This window comes from Carcharhinus amblyrhynchos, chromosome 19 (assembly GCF_965287045.1).
Source record: "Carcharhinus amblyrhynchos chromosome 19, sCarAmb.v2.hapA, whole genome shotgun sequence".
In the NCBI taxonomy this organism is placed as follows: domain Eukaryota; kingdom Metazoa; phylum Chordata; class Chondrichthyes; order Carcharhiniformes; family Carcharhinidae; genus Carcharhinus; species Carcharhinus amblyrhynchos.
In genome coordinates, this window is record NC_137342.1 from 34,463,386 (window position 1) to 34,482,831 (window position 19,446).

The window sequence follows — 19,446 nt, forward strand, 5'->3', positions numbered from 1 at the left end:
TGTGGAAGCAGATACGATAGTAACTTTTAAGGGGCATCTGGACAAATATATGAATAGGATGGGAATACAGGGATATGGTTTGCAGAAGAGTAGGGGGTTTTAATTCACATGGGCAGCATGGTCAGTATAGGGTTGGAGGGCTGAAGAGTCCATTCCTGGATTGTAATTTTCTTTATTCTTTGTTTTTATTAAACCCTGACCACTTCTTTACTGCAGACTATTTTGCTAAATGACTCTCCCCTGCCTTCTCCACCCTCAGCTTCAATAAAAATGTGAGAAACTCATGGATTTACTTGTCGCAAAGATTAGAATAATGCAATTAGCTGCCTCTGCTGTATCCCTGCCTTTCCCTAGCCTGCCAGTTCAAAATTTAGCTAACATTTACTAGCCCTGAACCCACTTTTTTTTCTAGTTTCACTCTCCTCCTTCAAGTCTTCTCTGAGCTCATTTTGCCCGTGAAACATACCTGCTACACCTTCGAAGCTCTTCCCATAAACTTCTGACTACCCAACTTCCCCTTCTGACTCAGTTGTCTAATGTTGTGAACGGTTTTCTCTCCAATTGTTCCTCTCTCCTTCAGATCTGCTACCATCAACCTCCTTCTCAAAATACAAATCCATGAACCATCCATCGTTACAAACCACACTATCTCTCACCTTCCTTTCCATTCTAAAGTTCTTAAGTGTTATGTTACCCCACATCCGTGACCATCTGCTTTGGCAGTCATTCTTTGAGAATTTCTCCAATCAGGTGTTTGACCTTCGAAATGTATTTTCACCTAAATCTACATGTTATTTCGAAGACTGTCTATTTCCAGCTCTAAATTCGCCTGACTTTGCCCCTACCTCATCTTATCCTCTGAAGGCATTAATGCCCTTGGATAGCAACTCAAGAGCAGAGAGATGGAACCACCAAAGAGGAAGAGGACTAGATATAAAGAAACAAATAGGATATACGGACCATGAGAAAAGAAGCCCAGTAAAAAAATCACCTTTTATTTCTGGTAGTTATTGGGGATGCACATAGAGTGGGATTTTCTGGCCGTGCCCTCCCCAAGGCCAAAAATTCCAGCCCAATTCAAAGGACCTTTACATAGTTCACTCTTGTCCACTATGAAAATTTCACCCATAGGACAAGATTTTTCCAAAAGATGACTGAGGCCGAAATTCTCTGGTCTTACACACCCTGCCACTGCTGCCAACGAGAATGGAGAATTTCACACTCAGCCAATCTCCATTTTCTGCAGCAGGACTGGAGAATACCAGCCATGGACAAGGTCAGAAAATCCAGCCCTAACTGTCATTTTGGGTGAGAAAACCAGCGTATTTCTGATGCAAATCAGGTTGCAATCTTCCTGCACTGAGTCATTTTTTGGGAGAGGGGTGAGTTTTGCACTGGTTCTGGGAGAGGCAGGGCCTAAACACACCAGCATGCCTGGCTTCACAGAGATCGGGTGCTTTTTTTTACAAGTGCCCTGATCTCAAAGTGAAATTGAAGCCCCTTCTCTCTCCCTCCCCCCCCATGCACATAAGAACCTGCCCTTCGTTAAAAGTATGTTTCCCCACTCCCATCCCCAACATAGATTGCCAATGTCAAGGCACTGGGGCACTCCCAATGGGTCCCCCATCATTCCCTACCTGCTTCATGCCCCATAGCCTCCACTCCCTCAGACCCCACCACCCCAAGCTCCACCCCCTTGGCACTGCCCCAGCATCCTAGCAGTACCCATCTGGCAGTGCAAACCTGACATCCTGGTAATGCGCACCTTCCCAGTTAGTAGTCCCACCCAGGAGCTTCAAGGCCATCACACCTGGTCTCCATTTGCTTGAGGGTCGGAGAATCCAGAAAACAGGGAGAATCCAGTTTGAAACAGACAAAGCATATTTGAATGCTTACTTAACGTGCTAACCTGGTTCCCGGGTGTCTACAGCTTACATCCGACATAGTGACTTAGGAGAATTCCAACAGGTTCGCACCAGTACTAAACAAGCAAGACCCGTCACCCGCAGTTCTCCGACCCTGCCCTGCCCCAACATGATGTGTGCCAGGCACAACGCAACCAGAAAATCATGGCCATAGATTCCACTCTCTCACCAGAGTCTTAAGAGGGCCTTTAAAAATAATCATCAGCAAAATGGGATTATAACACTGCAGCACGTAATGGTTCATGCAGCACTTCTCCACTGAATGTTCCCATGACAACCAGTGGTTACAATTCAAGTATAAACTGTCTTTATTCTATTTATTGTTCAAGCTTCTTACCTAACCCCACTTTTTCCTTCCTTTGTCAATTTTTTGTTTTACAGCCTTGTTACAGAGGCACAACATTTTGAGTAGCACTGCTGACAGATAGGCCTAGCTTGCTGGTATTGGCTTCAAGAACATAAAAATTAGGAGTAGGAAGTTGGTCCCTTGAGTTCGTTCTGCCATTCAGTAAGATTAACCTTATGCTTCAAATCTATGTACCTGCATTTTAACCCCATACTCCTTGGTTCCCTCAGTATCGAGAAATCTGTCAATCCCTAATTTGAATGATTGCTCAGTGAAGTTCAGAATTCTAAAGATTTACAAAGCTGCCAGTAAAGAAATTTCTCTGTGTCTCAGTGCTAAGTAGACAACCTATTTCCTGAGACCATGGTTTCTATATCTACACTCTCCAGCCAGTGAAACAACACCTCATCATCTATCCTGCCAAGCCTACCAAGACTTCTGTACATTTCAATGAGATCACCTCTAATTCTTCTGAGCTCCAGAGAATATAGGCCCATTATTCAATGTCACCTCATCAGACATCCACCTCATCCCACAAATCAATCTAATGAATCTTAGTTACACCTTCTCTAAGACAAGTATAACAACATGATCTAATTTGATGGAGGAACAAGCTCAAAAGGCAAAATGGCTTACTCCTGTTTCTATGAGCCTGTAACTTGTGTAAAATTCCCTAACTGTTCGAATAATTGCTTGACTAACCCTGCAGGAGAACTCCCTGTTACTCCTGGGATAGTTCATTACTGTCCACCAGACTGACCAGATGTGTACTGTCTTATCCTGGGGCCAACAGCACTCCAGTGGTTACCAACCTGCAGAATTTGTTTGTACGCTGAAGTTCTACAATAGGAATTCAATTCATAACCTTCAAATGCCCATGGTGAGAGTGCTGCCAACTGGACCAAAGCAACATGTGGACAAGTAATAGTAAATGCTAGTCGATTGCCTCTGGAATTGAAGAGAGGTAGTCAAGCTCAGATGTAGTCCTTAGGGGAAGCCAGGATTGTGAGGGGGAACAATTAGACTGGGGTATGCAGAGATAATTCAGTTCCCATGTTCAATTCAACAATTCTGTTTTTATATCATGTAAGTTACTTTGTTATTGGAAATTGTCTATGTAAATTTGTTGCATTGTAATTACAACCTGTCCCAACATTTACAAAAGCAGTTCTCATTTTAAATATGAAATATCAGAATCTATATAATTGAAAAAAATCAACAGAATGTGCGCACAGACATACAATTTTTGATATATTTTCAATTTTAAAGTGCTTAATTCTGTAATAAATTTCAGAGTATAATGCAGGGAAACATTAAATATCTCAAGGCTTTCCTCTTTCATTTTTGCCCTGAATAAATAAGCAATATCCTGATTAAATTCCAAGTATCTTACACTTTCTAAAAAAATACTCTCTGTATCAGCTGTATTCAGTAAACAGCCCCCGTGTCACTGGTATCCATTCACTCATTTCACTTTTTAATAACTGATCTAAACAAGTGAAGAGTGCAGTCCTTAGAGCGCATACGTCCTCAACTCTGTGTTAACTCTATTATTACAATTACACAGCTCTTCTTTAAAGTTTTTCTCTGTTGGTTGATGCCCTGGAAATACAAAGCTGAGAATTTTTTTTTTGTTAAGAGCTTTCATCTCACTGAGAAAGCTTCAGGTCAATCCACGTCGAACAATCTGCTCTGAAGACTCTACTCACATTTTTTACAAATTCCAGCATTGTAATTGAGACAATCCACAACATTCTAAAACAACAATTTCCGAAATAAACAACTCCCAGTTTTCTAAAGAAAAAGTCAATTCACCCTATCTCCCAAAGTTAATGGATCTTTTAAAAAATTCAGGACCCAAATGCAGATCTCCATCTTATCTTCATCAAGAAGTAATTTTCCTCCTTGGACCATATCTTAACTGTGTAATCCATCCATTAACTTTTTAGATACACTGTTTACAAGCAAACAGACTAACAAATGGGCAGAAACGTTATTTTCAATGTGTGGAAAGAAGCGTGTTGGAGGAGAGGAAGCAGCATAAGGTCAACATCAACTCTGGAATCATGGTGTCTGATCGCACACACACACACACACCCACTCTCCTGCCTCAGCTCAATGGGTAGCAGTTTTATTTCTGAAGGGTATGTCACACTGTCAGAGGTGCAGTCAACACTAATCAAAGAACAGCAATGCGACTCCAAAAATGAACATTAGATGCATTTGAGGGGAAGTTTGGTAAACACATGAAGAAGAAAAGAAGTTTATTGATGGGGTTAGATAAAATATCATGAGAGGAGGCTCTTGTGGACCATAACTACCTGCATAGACCAGTTGTGCTGAATAACCTGTGAAAATCCCCTACACACTCCGGTGCCTATTTGGGTACACTGAGGGAGAATTTAGCAAGGCCAATGCTTCCAACCAGCACATCATTCGGACTGTGGGAGGAAACTGGAGCATCCAGAGGAGACCCACGCAGACATGGGGAGAACATGCAGATTCTACACAGTGACCCAAGCCAGGAATCAAACCCAGGTCCCTGCTGCTGTGAGGCAGCAGTGTTAACCATTGTGCCACCATGCCACCCTACTCAACCAATTCCTAAAAGAGAAGATCTGGTCATTATCACATCAATAGAACATTATTTCTGGTCATTTATCTGCTTCAATACACCTTCAATCTGCGGATTTACAGGGTATTTTCTTTGGAACATAGGAGAAAGAGTGGGCCATTTGGCCCTTTGAGTCTACTCCACCATTCAGTAAGATTATGGCTGATCTGGTTGTGGCCTCAGCTCCACTTTTCTGGCTGCCCTGTAACCCTTGACTCCCTTGCCTATCAATAATCTGTTTAACTCTGCCTTGAATAAATTGCTTCAGTATATCCCAGTCTGTAATTTCTGTCCATTGAATTGTAAAATCTTCCTCTTAATGTTCAGAGAGCAACTGCAAGTCACTGATCATATGCAGAAATCGGCAGCCTGCGTACATGAGCATGTCTGCCTCCCTTTGCTTGCAAAACTGCCGACCAACTGGCATACCTTGTCACTTACTTAACTCAGCTCCTTTGTATAAATATCACCCCAGGTCATGCACAAACTGCAGTATAGGTCATAAACTAACAGCCTGCCTCCATACCAGCACCTCCATCACTCAGCCACCATCATTTGGCATGGAGCTGTCTGGAAAATAGACCTTGGCCAGAATTTTACTGCCTCACCTGTCAAGGGAATTGGAGTGGGCGAGGGCAGACGACAGAAAGGCCCATTAACCCTGGGGCAGAATTTTACCATTTCAGGATGAGCGAGGCCATAAAATACCACCTATTGTTTCAGTCCCTAATACTTTTTTTGCAGAGAATTCATGGTGACAGTTGCTGTAAACAGACTGAGACCCAGATTTTTATCCCCAAGTCAAGTTCACTGAATCAGTAGATTACATAAACTTTAAAAATGTCCACCTGTGGATCAGATTTTCGGTTAGAGACGTGGAGTCACTGGATGAAACAGGAGTCAGAGCGGGCAACCCCAGAACAAATGCACTGGCTACCATGTGTCGAGGTGGGCTGGGAGTAAAGCCTGCCTTTGTGTCTTGGCACTGTGTTTACATTAAAATAATAATAAAACAAAAAACATTCCTCCAGCCCTAAGCTCCCCTCCCCTCAAATACTCCTTATGTCCCATCAATGCTAGCCTATGCTCATTACCATTTCATTTGCCCCATTCACCCTTTGCCAACTTAGAGCTCTGCTACCCACCTTATTTCCCCCATGCCAACTTATACCAGCCTCCCCCACCCCTCCACTCACACTATTTGAGCTTAGATGATTGATGAGAGTAGGGCAGTGGATGTTGTCTACATGGACTTCAGTAAGGCGTTTGACAAGGTCCCTCTTGGTAGACTGGTGCAGAAGGTGAAGTCACATGGGATCAGAGGTGAGCTGGCAAGGTGGATACAAAAATGGCTCGATCAAAGAAGACAGAGGATAGCAATGGAAGGGTGCATTTCTGAATGGAGGGCTGTGACAAGTGGCATTCCTCAGGGATCAGTGCTGGGACCTTTGCTGTTTATAATGTATAAATGATTTGAAAGAAAATGTAACTTGATTGATCAGTAAGTTTGCAGATGACACAAAGGTTGGCAGATAGTGATGAGGACCATCAGAGGATATAGCAGGATATAGATCAGTTGGCGACTTGGACGGAGAGATGGCAGTTGGAGTTTAATCCGGACAAATGTGAAGTAATGCATTTTGGAAGGTCTAATACAGATAGGAAATATATAGTAAATGGCAGAACCATTAAGAGTATTGATAGGCAAAGGAATCTGGGTGTACAGGTACACAGGTCACTAAAAGTGACAGTGCAGGTGGAGAAGGTAGTCAAGAAGGCATATGGCATGCTTGCCTTCATCGGCCGGGGTATTGAGTTTAAAAATTGGCATATTATGTTGCAGCTTTAAAGAACCTAAGTTAGGCCGCATTTGGGATGTAGTGTTCAAATCTGGTCGCCACACTACCAGAAGGATGTGGAGGCTTTGGAGAGAGTACAGAAAAGATTTACCAGGATGTTGTCTAGTATGGAGGGCATTAGCTATGAGGAGAGGTTGGAGAAACTTGGTTTGTTCTCACTGGAGTGATGGAGGTTGAGGGGAGACCTGATAGAAGTCTACAAAATTAAGAGAGGCATGGACAGAGTGGATAGTCAAAAGCTTTTTCGCAGTGTGGAAGAGTCAATTACTAGGGGGCATAGGTTTAAACTGTGAGGGGCAAGGTTTAAAGGAGCTGTATGAGGCAGATTTTTTACACAGAGAGTAGTGGGTGCCTGGAACTCGTTGCCGGGGGAGGTAGTGGGAGTGGATATAGTAGTGAATTTTAAGAGGCATCCTGACAAATACATGAATAGGATGGGATTAGAGGGATATGGTGCCCGGAAGGGTAGGGGATTTTAGTTAAGGATTAAGGATAGCATCAGGGTGGTAGTAAGGGATAATATAGGAGCCAAAGAGCAGAAAGTGGAATCGTTGTGGGTGGAGATTAGGAACAGCAAAGGGAGGAAGACGCTGGTGGGTATCGTCTATAGGCCCCCAAATAATGATCTGGAGGTGGGGCGGGCTGTTAACACGCAAATAAATGCGGCGTGCAGGAATGGAACGGCGATAATTATGGGGGATTTCAATCTACATATTGATTGGTCGACCCATGTTGGAAGCGGTGGGCTTGAGGAAGAGTTCTTGGAATGCTGCCGGGATAGTTTCCTTGAACAGTGTGTGTTGGAGCCGACGAGGGAGCGAGCTATCTTGGAACTGGTGTTATGTAATGAGGCAGGTAGAATTAGGGACCTTGTGCTGAAGGATCCTCTTGGGAAGAGTGAGCATTGTATGGTGGAGTTTCTGATGCAGATGGAGGAGGAGAAAGTGGGTTCCCAGACATGTGTCTTTTGTTTGAACAGAGGGGAGTACGATAGGATGAGAGAGGAATTGGCGAATGTTGATTGGGGGAGCGCATTGGAAGGTAGGTCTGCTGAGGAACAGTAGAGGATCTTTAAGGAGATCTTTCTTGGTGCTCAGCAGAAATTTATTCCGATGGTTAAAAAGGATCGTAGGAGGAGAGATAATCAGCCGTGGATAATGAAGGAGGTAAAGGAAAGTGTTAAATTAAAAGCGGATGCGTTTAGAGTACCTAAGAGTAGTGGGCGAGAAGAGGATTGGGAGAGGTTTAAATATCAACAAAGAATGACAAAGAAGTTGATAAAGAAGGGTAGGATAAACTATGAAGCTGGGCTAGCGCTTAATATAAAAAAGGATAGTAAGAGTTTTTATAAATATATAGAAAGGACGAGGCTGACTAGAGTGAACGTTGGACCCTTAGAGGATGAGAGGGGGGACTCAGTGGTAGGGGATGGGGAAGTGGCTGAGGCCTTGAATAACTTTTTTGTTTCGGTCTTCACGGAGGAGGACGTGAATAATTTGCCGGGTGTTAGCGATGGAAAGATGGTAGGAGTGGAGGGCCTGAATGACATTATTGTTACGAGAGAGGCAGTGCTCGAAAGACTGGAGGGACTGATTGTGGACAAGTCCCCAGGACCGGATGGAATGCATCCAAGGGTTCTGAAAGAAATGGCGGAGGTGATAGTGGATGCCTTGGTGATTATTTTCCAAACGTCGCTGGATTCCGGGCAAGTGCCGGAAGATTGGAAAACGGCTAATGTTACGCCGTTGTTTAAGAAGGGCGGCAGGCAAAAGGCAGGGAATTATAGGCCGGTTAGTTTAACGTCTGTTGTAGGTAAAATGTTAGAATCTGTGATCAAGGAGAAAATAGCGAGGCATCTTGAGGAGAATTGTTTGATAGAGCAGACGCAGCATGGTTTCGTTAAGAGGAAGTCGTGTCTGACGAATTTATTGGAGTTCTATAAGGATGTGTCTAGGGCGGTGGATAGAGGAGAGCCAGTGGATGTGGTGTTTCTTGATTTTCAGAAGGCGTTTGATAAGGTGCCGCACAAGAGGTTATTACAGAAGGTCAGGGGGCATGGAGTTGGGGGTAGGGTGTTAGCGTGGATAGGGGATTGGCTGTCAAATAGGAGGCAGAGAGTGGGGGTCAGTGGCTGCTATTCGGATTGGCGGTTGGTGACTAGTGGAGTGCCCCAGGGGTCGGTGCTGGGGCCTCAGCTATTTACCATTTATATAGATGATCTGGAGGAGGGAACCGAGTGTATGGTGTCGAAATTTGCTGATGACACCAAGATTGGTGGAACAGCAAATTGTGTGGAAGGTGTGGAAAGTCTGCAGAAGGATCTAGATAGGCTGGGCGAATGGGCCAGGAACTGGCAAATGGAATTTAATGTTGGCAAGTGTTAAGTTGTCCACTTTGGTAGGAATAATGGTAGGAAGGACTATTACTTACATGGCGAAAAACTGCAGCACGCTGCGGTGCAGAGGGACCTCGGGGTCCTTGTGCATGAGTCGCAAAAACCCAGCCTGCAGGTGCAGCAGGTGGTCAGGAAGGCGAATGGGATGCTGGCCTTCATAGCGAGGGGAATTGAATATAAAAGTAGGGAGGTCTTGCTGCAACTGTACAGGGCACTGGTGAGGCCACAGCTGGAGTACTGTGTGCAGTTTTGGTCACCGCACTTGCGCAAGGATATTTTGGCCTTGGAGGGAGTGCAGAGGAGGTTTACTAGGCTGATACCGGAGTTGAGGGGGTTGAACTATGAGGAGAGGTTGAATAAACTTGGCTTGTACTTGTTAGAGTTTAGAAGAATGAGGGGAGATCTCATTGAGAGATATAAGATGATGAATGGGATGGATGGGATAGAGGTGGAGAGGCTCTTCCCGCTCAGAAACGACAGTAGGACTAGAGGGCACAGCCTCAAGATAAAGGGGGGGGGGGCGGCTTAGAACGGAGTTGAGGAGGAACTTCTTCGCTCAAAGGGTGGTGAATCTCTGGAACTCTCTGCCCGTTGAAATGGTGGAGGCTGCCTCGCTAAATATATTTAAGACGCGGGTAGATAGGTTTTTGATAGGCAAGGGGATTAAGGGTTATGGGGAGAGGGCGGGAAGGTGGAACTGAGACACGACAGATCAGCCATGATCTTATTGAATGGCGGGGCAGGCTCGAAGGGCTAGATGGCCTACTCCTGCTCCTATTTCTTATGTTCTTATGTTCTTAGTTAAGTTGGGCAGGATGGTCGGTGCAGGCGTGGAGGGCCGAAGGGCTTGTTCCTGTGCTGTAATTTTCTTTGTTCTTGTTGTTTGTTTGTTCTTATATCTTCCATGCTAAATCACTTAGCATTTCACATGAAACCGGACGGGCCATCCAGCATCAACCTAGACACCGGAAATGACAATGGCAAACCCAGCCCTGTTGACTCTGCAAAGTCCTTCTTTCCCATATCTGAGGGCTTGTGCCAAAATTAGCAAAGCTGTCTCACAAACTAGTCAATCAACAACCTAATGTAGCCACACTGACAAAATCATTCTTTACAGACAATGTTGCAGACACCACCATCACCATTCCTGGATGTGCCCTGTCCCATTGGCAAGATGCATCCAGCTGAGATGATGGGCAGCATAGTGGTATACAATTAGGAGGGAGTTTCCCTGGGAATCCTCAACATCAACTCTGGGCCCCATGAACTTTCATGACATCAGGTCAAACATAGCAAGGAAATCTGCTGATTATCACATGCCATCCCCCCTCAACTGATAAATCAGTATTCCTCCATGTTGAACACAGAGGAAGCACTGAGGGTGTCAAGGGTGCAGAATGCATTCTGGGTGGGGGAACTTGATTACTCATCACTATGAGTGGCTCGGTAATACCACCACTGAGTGAACCAGTCAACTCTTAAAGGACACAGCTGCTGGACTGGACTGCAGCAGGTGGTGAAGGAAACAACAAAAGGGAAAAACATACTCAGTCATTCTGACCAAACTATATGCTGCAGATACATCTGTCCATGATAATATTGGTAGGAGAGACCCTCACACAATGATTGTGGAGACAAAGTCCTGTCTTCAAACTGAGTATACCCACCACCATGTTGTGTGACACTACCGCCCATGTTAAATGGGATAGAACAAATCTAATAAATCATGGCTGGTCATGAAGCACTGTGGGCCATCAGCAGCATCAGAACTGTACTCAACCACAATCTGTAACCTCATGACCTGGCATATCCCCCACTCTGCCATTACCATCAGACGGAGGATCAACCCTCGTTCAATGATGAATGTAGGTGAGCATGCCAGGAACAGCACCAGGCATACCTAAAAATGAGGTGCCAACCTGGTGAAGCTACAACACAGGGCTACATGCATGACAGACAGCATAAGCAGCAACAGATAGAGCCAGGACATCCACAACCAATGGATCAGATCTAAGCTCTGCCAACCTGCCACATCCAGCCATGAATAGTGATGGACAATTAAACAACACAGTGAAAGAGGAGGCTCCACAAATGCTTGCATCCTCATTGATGGAGGTGCCCAGCACATCAGTGCAAAGGATAAGGCTGAAGAATTCGCAACAGTCTTCAGCCAGAAGTGCTGAGTGGATGACCCATCTTGGCCTCCACTAGAGGTCCTCAATATCACAGATATGTCTGTCTTCAGCCAATTCAACTCACTCTATGTGATGTAAAGAAAAAGCTGGAGGCACTAGTACTGCAAGCCTCAGGGCCCTGACAATGTTCTATCAATAGTACTGAAGACCCATGTACCAGAACTTACCATTCCCCTAGTGAAGCTGTTTCAGTACAGCAACAACACCGGCATCAATGCAGTAATGTAGAAAGTTGTCCAATTATATCCTGTACACAAAAACAGGACAATCCAACCCAACCAGTTATCACTTCATCAATCTAGTCACGATTAGTAAAGTGATGGAAGACATTATAAGTAACGCTATCAAGTGGCACATGCTTAGCAACAACTAGTCACCGATGCTTAGTTTGGATTCCGCCACGACCATTCAACTCCTGACCTCATACAGCCTTTGACCAAACATGGGCAAAAGAGTTGAATTCCAGAAGTGAGGTGAGAATGACTGCCCTCGATATCAAGGCTGATTTAACCCGATGAGGCCTCAAGGAAAAACTGGAGTTAATGGGAATCAGAGTTGGAACTCGTGCATTGCACAAAGGAAGATGGCTGTGGTTGCTGGAGGTTTGTCATCTCAGCTCCAGAATTGATTGACATCCCTTCCACAAACATCACTCCCTCCACCATCAATGCATAGTCGTAGCAGTGAGTACCATCTACAAGATGCACTGCAGCAGTTCCTCGGGGGATTGTCCAAGGTTCAAACATCTTCAGCTGCTTCATCAATTACTTTCTTTCCATCATAGCTCAGAAGTGGGGAAGTTCACTGTTGATTACACCATGTTCAGCACTTTTTGTGAAGCTTCTGATACCAAAACAGTCCATGTCCAAAAGCAACAAGATCTAGACAATATTCAGGCTTGGGCTGACAAATGACAAGCAACGTTTGTGCCACAAAAGTGCCAGGCAATTATGATTTTCAACAACAGAGAATCTAATTAGCGGCCCTTAACATTCAATGGCATTATCACTGAATCTCTATTATCAACACCTTGGGAGTTACCATTGACTAGAAACTGAGCTGGACTAGCCCTATGAATAGTTTGGCTACAAGAGCAGGTCAGAAGCTCGGAATCCTGTGGCGAGTAACTCACCCCTGACTCCTTAAAACCTGTCCACAATCTACAAGACATAAGTCAAGAGTGTGAGGGACCATTCTCTCCTTGTGTGGATGGGTAAAGCTTCAATAACACTCAAGAAGTTTGACATCATCCAGGACAAAACATTCCATTTGATTGGTATCCCTTTCACAAACTTTCACTCCCTCAATCACCATTGGACAGTAGCAGCAGTGTGCGTCATCTACAAGATGCACTGCAGGAATTCACCAAGGCTCCTTAGACAGCATCTTCCAAACCAACAACCACTATCATCTAGAAGGACAACAGCAGCAGTATCATGGGAACACTACCACCTGGAAGCTCCCCTCCAGCCAGTCACCATCCTGACTGGGAAATATATCACAGTTCCTTCACTGTCACTAAGTCAAAGTCCTGGAACACCTTCCCTAACAGCACTCACTGTAAATGTGCTTACACCACATGGACTGCAGTAATTCAAGAAGGCAGCTCATTACCACCTACTCAAAGGCAATTATTGATGGGAAATAAATGCTGGCCTAGCCTGTGACATCCTGATCCCCTGAGTGAATAAAAACGCAAGAAATCAAACGGGGAATTCAGAAGAAAACTCTTTATCCAAAGAGAGATGCAACTGTGGAATTTGTCGCAAGAGAGAGAAATTCATATGAATAGCATCAATGCATTTAAAAGGAAGTTGGATAAGTTTAATTTCAAGTTTATTTATTAGTGTCACAAGTAGGCATACATTAACACTGCAATGAAGTTACTGTGACAGTCAGGCACCTGTTTGGATACACTGAGGGAGAATTTAGCATGGCCAATGGACCTAACCATCACATCTTTCGGAATGTGGGAGGAAACCCATGCAGACATGGGGAGAACGTGCAAACCCTGCACAGACAGTGACCCAAGCCAGGAATCGAACCTGAGTCCTTGGTGTTATGAGGCAGCACTGCTAACCACAGTGCTACCTAGTGGGCATAAACATATAAGGGAAAGGGAATAGAGAGTTTTATTAATAAAAGTTACTCAGAAAGGATGGGCAGAAGCTCACATGGAGCATAACCACTGGCCTGGTTGGGCTGATTGGCCTGTTTGTGTGCTGTATTTGTTTTGCAATTTTCATAAACATATCCTTCTATTACTTTTCCCCCTCATAAACATATGTAACTTACCCTTGAATGCATCAAAGAACAATATAGCACAGGAACAGGCCCTTCAGTGCTCCAAACCTGCACCAATCACACTTACCTATCTAAATCAACCACTTATATCCCTCTATTCCCTGTTTATTTATATGCCTATCAAGATAAGTCTTAAATGTGGCTAATATAACTGCCTCAACCACCTTACTTGGCAGTGCATTCCAGGCCCCTACCACCCTCTGTGTAAAAACTTACCATGCACATCTCCACTGAAACTTTCCCGCCCATATCTTGAACTTGTGCCCCATCAATGCTATTTGCCTCAGCTATTCCACATTGTAGAAAGTTCCCCTTCTAACCATTTGCTGAATAAAAATCTATTAAGAATAAATCGCTGAGTACTGTCGGACTGGATTTCCAACAGTCTTCATGTTTCTAGTGCAATAGCGCACTTGGAGAGGAATTCTCCTATCATATGACGCAACGGTACATCGAACAGAGGAGACTGAAGGTGAGCAAGTCTGTGAATGGTGATGCCTTCACAGGTAAAATCTAACACAGAGTTTCAGGCACCCAAGATCAAGACAGCATGGGTTGTCTAAAGTGCAAAACTCACTCTACATTGCCCCATCCACTCTGCACTCATCTGATGAAGGGACAGTGGCCCGAAAGCTAGTGGTTTTTGCTACCAAATAAACCTGTTGGACTTTAACCTGGTGTTGTGAGACGTCTTACTGTGTTTACCCCAATCCAACACTGGCATCTCCATACCATCAGAAAGGGTAGCCAAAGCTTGGGTTAAATACAGTTTAAAGATCCCTAGCCAATGCACCATCAAACACTATCAGGGCAGGTGCAGCATTAAAATTTCTATACACCGCCCATCCAGCAGATACAACCTCAAACTTATTGTCTCATCTGATGAAAAAACATTTTCCACAATGCAGCAAAGCCGCAGTACTGCACTGGAGCATCAGCTAAGATTATGCTGAAGTCTAGAAGGAGGTTTTGAACGTATACGTTTCTGACTCAGAAGAAAGAATGCTGCCAAATGAACCAAACAGATAGCTGTTGACACAGGTTAAATTGAAATTTGTCAAAGTTAAAATCACAGATTCAGTATAAAGAAAGTACATGATTTAACTTCAATATATTTCATTTTATATATGTATGTATGTATCTATATTTCTGTAAATATGTATATGGTTTGTGTATCTTTGTATATATGCATATGTGTATATACCTTTATACTTCTGTGTTATGTTTGCCTGTGCTTGTGTATGTGTGTATAAACAAACTATACTTAGAGCTCCTCGTTTATCTCCATGATTCCACAGTTCTAAATTTCTAGCTCGGTAACAACGAGATGTTAACTTGTTTATTTGCTGGGAGCTGGGTTAATTTTTAAAGGGGTTGAACTTTGTGCCTAATCTCAGTCTCATATTTCAAAGTGATAAGGTTTCACTTAAACGAAAGGAGCTAAAATGATGTCATGGAGACCAAAGGGTGGCAGAAGGCGAGGGAATTAAGGAAGGGAAAAGAAAAGGAGCAGAAAACGAGGAGGAGGGAGAGAACCCACGACGTGAGGTGGAGAGGAGGAGCAGACGGAGAGAGAGAGGAGGTTGGAAGGATGAGAGGGTGAGGGTCAAAAGGGAGTTAGTGTTGCATGGTGCCCATGCATTTGGCAGTGTTAAGCCTAATATGCCACATTTGAAGCTCTATTAGCCTGCCTACTCACCTCACGGAAGGAACGTTGACAAACTGCGATGAAGCAACAGTTTGGGTTGAGTGACAGTTTGAAAAGAAGCAGTTCACACACCATTTAATATTCAGTGCTGGAATTGTTTTCCTGCATGCTGATGCCGTCGTTCTCAATTCCAGTTTTCAGGGATGTTCTGAGTCCCTCCTCACAAGCAGCAACCTGAGTTCTAATGCAGGCCAGATGCACATCTCACATTCCTGCAGTTTTAATCTTTGCTACTTCATTCAAAGCCAATTTCCTTTTTTTATATAAGAAAAGAACTTATTTACAAATGGATATGGCCCTACCCTGACTGGAGAACTTGTATTCACACTTCGTACTTGTCACAGGGTGCTGAAGCACGACTGTACAACGAGGGAAAGTGGGAGGAGGAGGAGGAGAAGGGGTTGCCTGCTGGCCTTGTTTCCATGGTATTCCCTGTTGAACATTTGAATGCTGTATTGTTCGTATGCAAGCCAGAGCCTTGAAAAATCTCGGTACACCTGAAACTGTGACAACGGACTGAATTCCTTTACGCTCCTGAATTGGATGTCTTAAGGGGAAAAACATCAAAAGAAAAATCTTTTCCCGAAATTTGTCTATGTGAGGTGAAGGGTGGTTTAAAATAATTTTGCTGCTATCTAGCTGAAAGCCCAGACTGACACTGCCACATTCTGGGGATGAATTAATACTCTTTAGGAAGCATGCAGGCAGCACCCAGTGGAGAATTTATGTGGTGCTTTTCACATCTCAATACTCACTAGGCCTGAACTTCCTCCAGAAGGGATAGTATGAAGAAGTTTGCTTCCACGCGTAGTTTGAACAAGATCCTCCAGCAGTGTGGTGATTCCTGTCATGATTACGACGAGATACAGGCAGTGGAGAAAAAATGGCATCTGCACATCGGGGGTGCTAGAAAGGTCCTGGGCAGAAAATCAAACCTCTCGTCTCTTTTTATTACAGCCCCACCGCCCCCGAAGAGAGCGCCAAGTACCACCCTGACTCTCCGTTCCAAATCTATGACTGCTGAACTTGAGGAGCTTGGTAAGATAACCCTCATTTATTAATACAATGTACTTTGTGATTTATAGATCTGTCAACTGGTTATTCACTGCATGCGTTATTCTACGGCCTATTTTGTATCAGTGTCAGGTCCAATACATCGATGGTACATAGTGGGTAAAGAGGATCAATTCACTCCTGGCTGGCACAGTATACCTTACGTGTGTCTTAAGTATCATGCCCTGTACCTTATTATATCTCAGGATTTGGACTTCACTGGCAAGGCCATCATTTAATGTCCTGTGAGATAATGTTTGTGGGCCTTCTCCATGAGCCACAGTCTGCATTGTTATGGCTACCATGAATTGTAATGTGTTTTTTTGCTGATTGACTTGCAAGTCAAAAAACATCAGGATTCAGCCAAACTGAGCCTGGAATGAAACGGAGGCCAGACCTGGTAACAGTGATAGGATTGCTTGCCCAGCGAACAAACTGGATGAAACAAAATGATTACTTCTGCCTCATTCTTTACTATTTCTGATGCCAAGATAGCTGTTTCTGTACTTATACAGGGTAAACGGAGAAAATTTACTACTTCCAATACCACGTGACTTGTGTGCTTCAAAATCAGTTCCAGTATGTCCAGCTATCAAAAAGGATGGGCTAAATGCCCATGAAAGTTTGTCCCTTGAGTAAGCTAATGTCATAGCCCCTCCCTCTAACACCCTAACTCTTCGATCACAGTCCTTAACTCTCTCATCAATGTCTGTGCAAGTAGTACTGTAACAGTACAATCGAATTCTGTCCCTCTAATATCTCAAACAATGCCAGTGTAGCCTCTCTAATCAATTATGTGGAAAATGCTAGGATCTGTCATTAAGGACATGATAACAAAGCACTTAGAAAATGATAATATATATGATTGAGCAGAGTTAATATGGGATTTAAGAAAGGGAAATCATGTTTGACAAATCTGTTAGAGTTCTTTGAAGTTGTAAATAGCAGGCAAAATAAGGGGAAACAAGTATAATTGCATTTTCACATTTGTATCGTCACACAAGCGGTCATTGCACAGAATTAGGGTTCATGGAATTGGGACTTATATTTTAACTATCGAAAAGGAGAGAAAATGGAGAGTAGGATAAAATGGATTAAATAGGATTTACTGGTTGACAGATTGTTACTAGTGGAGAGCTGCCGGGATTGGTATTGGGGCCTCAGCTAAAAATAGAAAAGCAAAATAATTTTACATGATGCATTGGCTTCTCCTTCTGCTCCTCTAGTATCTCCCATGGATCTACCTTTGAACCTGCTCTTATTTCTCACCACTGCCCCTCAGCGACATTATGCAAAAATACATTTATATTGATAATGTGCAACCCAAAAAAAAACTCACAGAGCCTCAGACAAAATGAATCAAGGTCTCAACCCCCTGACTACTATCCAGTGACTTTTCCTGGCTCAAGTGTGATGTCAATCAGAGTAAAATAGGCATCTAATATTCAATGTCTAGTCCTGACATTTGGGTGAGATACTGGAGAATAAGGACATAAGAAATAGGAGCAGGAGTAGGCCATCTAGCCCTTCGAGCCTGCCCCGCCATTCAGTAAGATCATGGCTGATCTGAAGTGGCTCAGTTCCACTTTCCCGCTTTTTCCCCATAACCCTTAATTCCTTTGTCTGTCAAAAACCTACCTACCCGTGTCTTAAATATATTTAGCGAGGTAGCCTCCATCACTTCAATGGGCAGAGAATTCCAGAGATTCACCACTCTTTGCGTGAAGAAGTTCCTCCTCAACTCTGTTCTAAACTGCCCCCCCCCTTGAGGCTGTGCCCTCTAGTCCTGCTGCCCTTTCTGAGCGGAGAGAATCTCTCTACCTCTACCCTATCCATCCCTTTCATTATCTTATACATCTCTATAAGATCCCCCCTCATCCTTCTAAACTCCAACGAGTACAGACCCAGTCTATTTAGTCTCTCTTCATAGTCCAACCCCCTCATCTCCGGTATCAGCCTAGTGAACCTGCGACCAAAACTGCACACAGTACTCCAGCTGCGGCCTCACCAGTGCCCTGTACAGTTGCAGCAAGACCTCCCTGCTTTTATATTCTATCCCCCTCGCTATAAAGACCAGCATCCCATTCACCTTCTTGATCTCCTGCTGCACCTGCAGATTGGGTTTTTGCGACTCATGCACAAGGACCCCCAGGTCCCTCTGCACCGTAGCATGCTGCAGCTTTTCGTCCTCTAAACAGTAGTCCCTCCTACTATTATTCCTGCCAAAGTGGATAACCTCACACTTGCTAACATTGTACTCCACCTGCCAGGTCCTCGCCCACTCGCTCAGCCTATCCAGATCCCTCTGCAGACTTTCCACACCCTCCGCACAATTTGCTTTTCCACTCATCTTCGTGTCATCAGCAAATTTCGTCACCCGACACTGAGCACCCCCCCTCCAGATCATCTATATAAATGGTAAATAGCTGAGGCCCCAGCACTGATCCCTGCGGCACTCCACTAGTCACCAACCGCCAATCAGAATAGCACCCATTGATACCAACTCTCTGCCTCCTATTAGTCAACCGTTGGTTGAATGTTGGTCCTCAGGAGATTTTAACCCCCTGGACCCCATGGCTACGTGTAGGAGGTTGGTTGGAATGGGTGGATGATACAGAGAAGAAATAAATTGCTCTTTGCCAATCATTATAATATTAGAGGCAGTAAGTAAATAGCTGAGTTTTGGGGGACCAAAGTTTGCAGTTTCCACTCCTTTACTGCACCCTCATCGATGTCAGTAACCCCTGCTCCAAGGTAAGGGAGAATCTGGCCAGCTCACCAACTGTTCATCGTCATCAACGACCCCGTGAAGTAAAGTGCAAATACAGTATATGGGCTGGTCCCTTCATTGTTGAGTTGTTTTCCGTTAGTCGCTGTTAGGGACCATGTGGGAAGATTGGCTGTTGATGATTGGCTGGCTTCTTTGGAGAATACTCATTTTGGAAGGCAATGAGATGCAGGATAATTGCATACAGAAACAATGGAGTATCTAAGCCAGAGGCTGAGTATCAACAAGGAAGCACTTAGTAATTCACTCATTTCATCAA

The 19,446-nt window shown here is 44.1% G+C and overlaps 1 protein-coding gene across 1 annotated transcript in view; it reads left to right on the forward strand.

Annotated features, from left to right (window-relative positions):
• Nucleotides 1-19,446, forward strand: part of shank3a (SH3 and multiple ankyrin repeat domains 3a) — an 823,427-nt gene that overhangs the window by 690,381 nt on the left and 113,600 nt on the right. Inside the window, exon 17 of the mRNA XM_080207556.1 lies at nt 16,304-16,384. Within this exon, the coding sequence (XP_080063682.1) occupies nt 16,304-16,384 (81 nt within the window). The remainder of the gene's footprint in view (nt 1-16,303; nt 16,385-19,446) is intronic.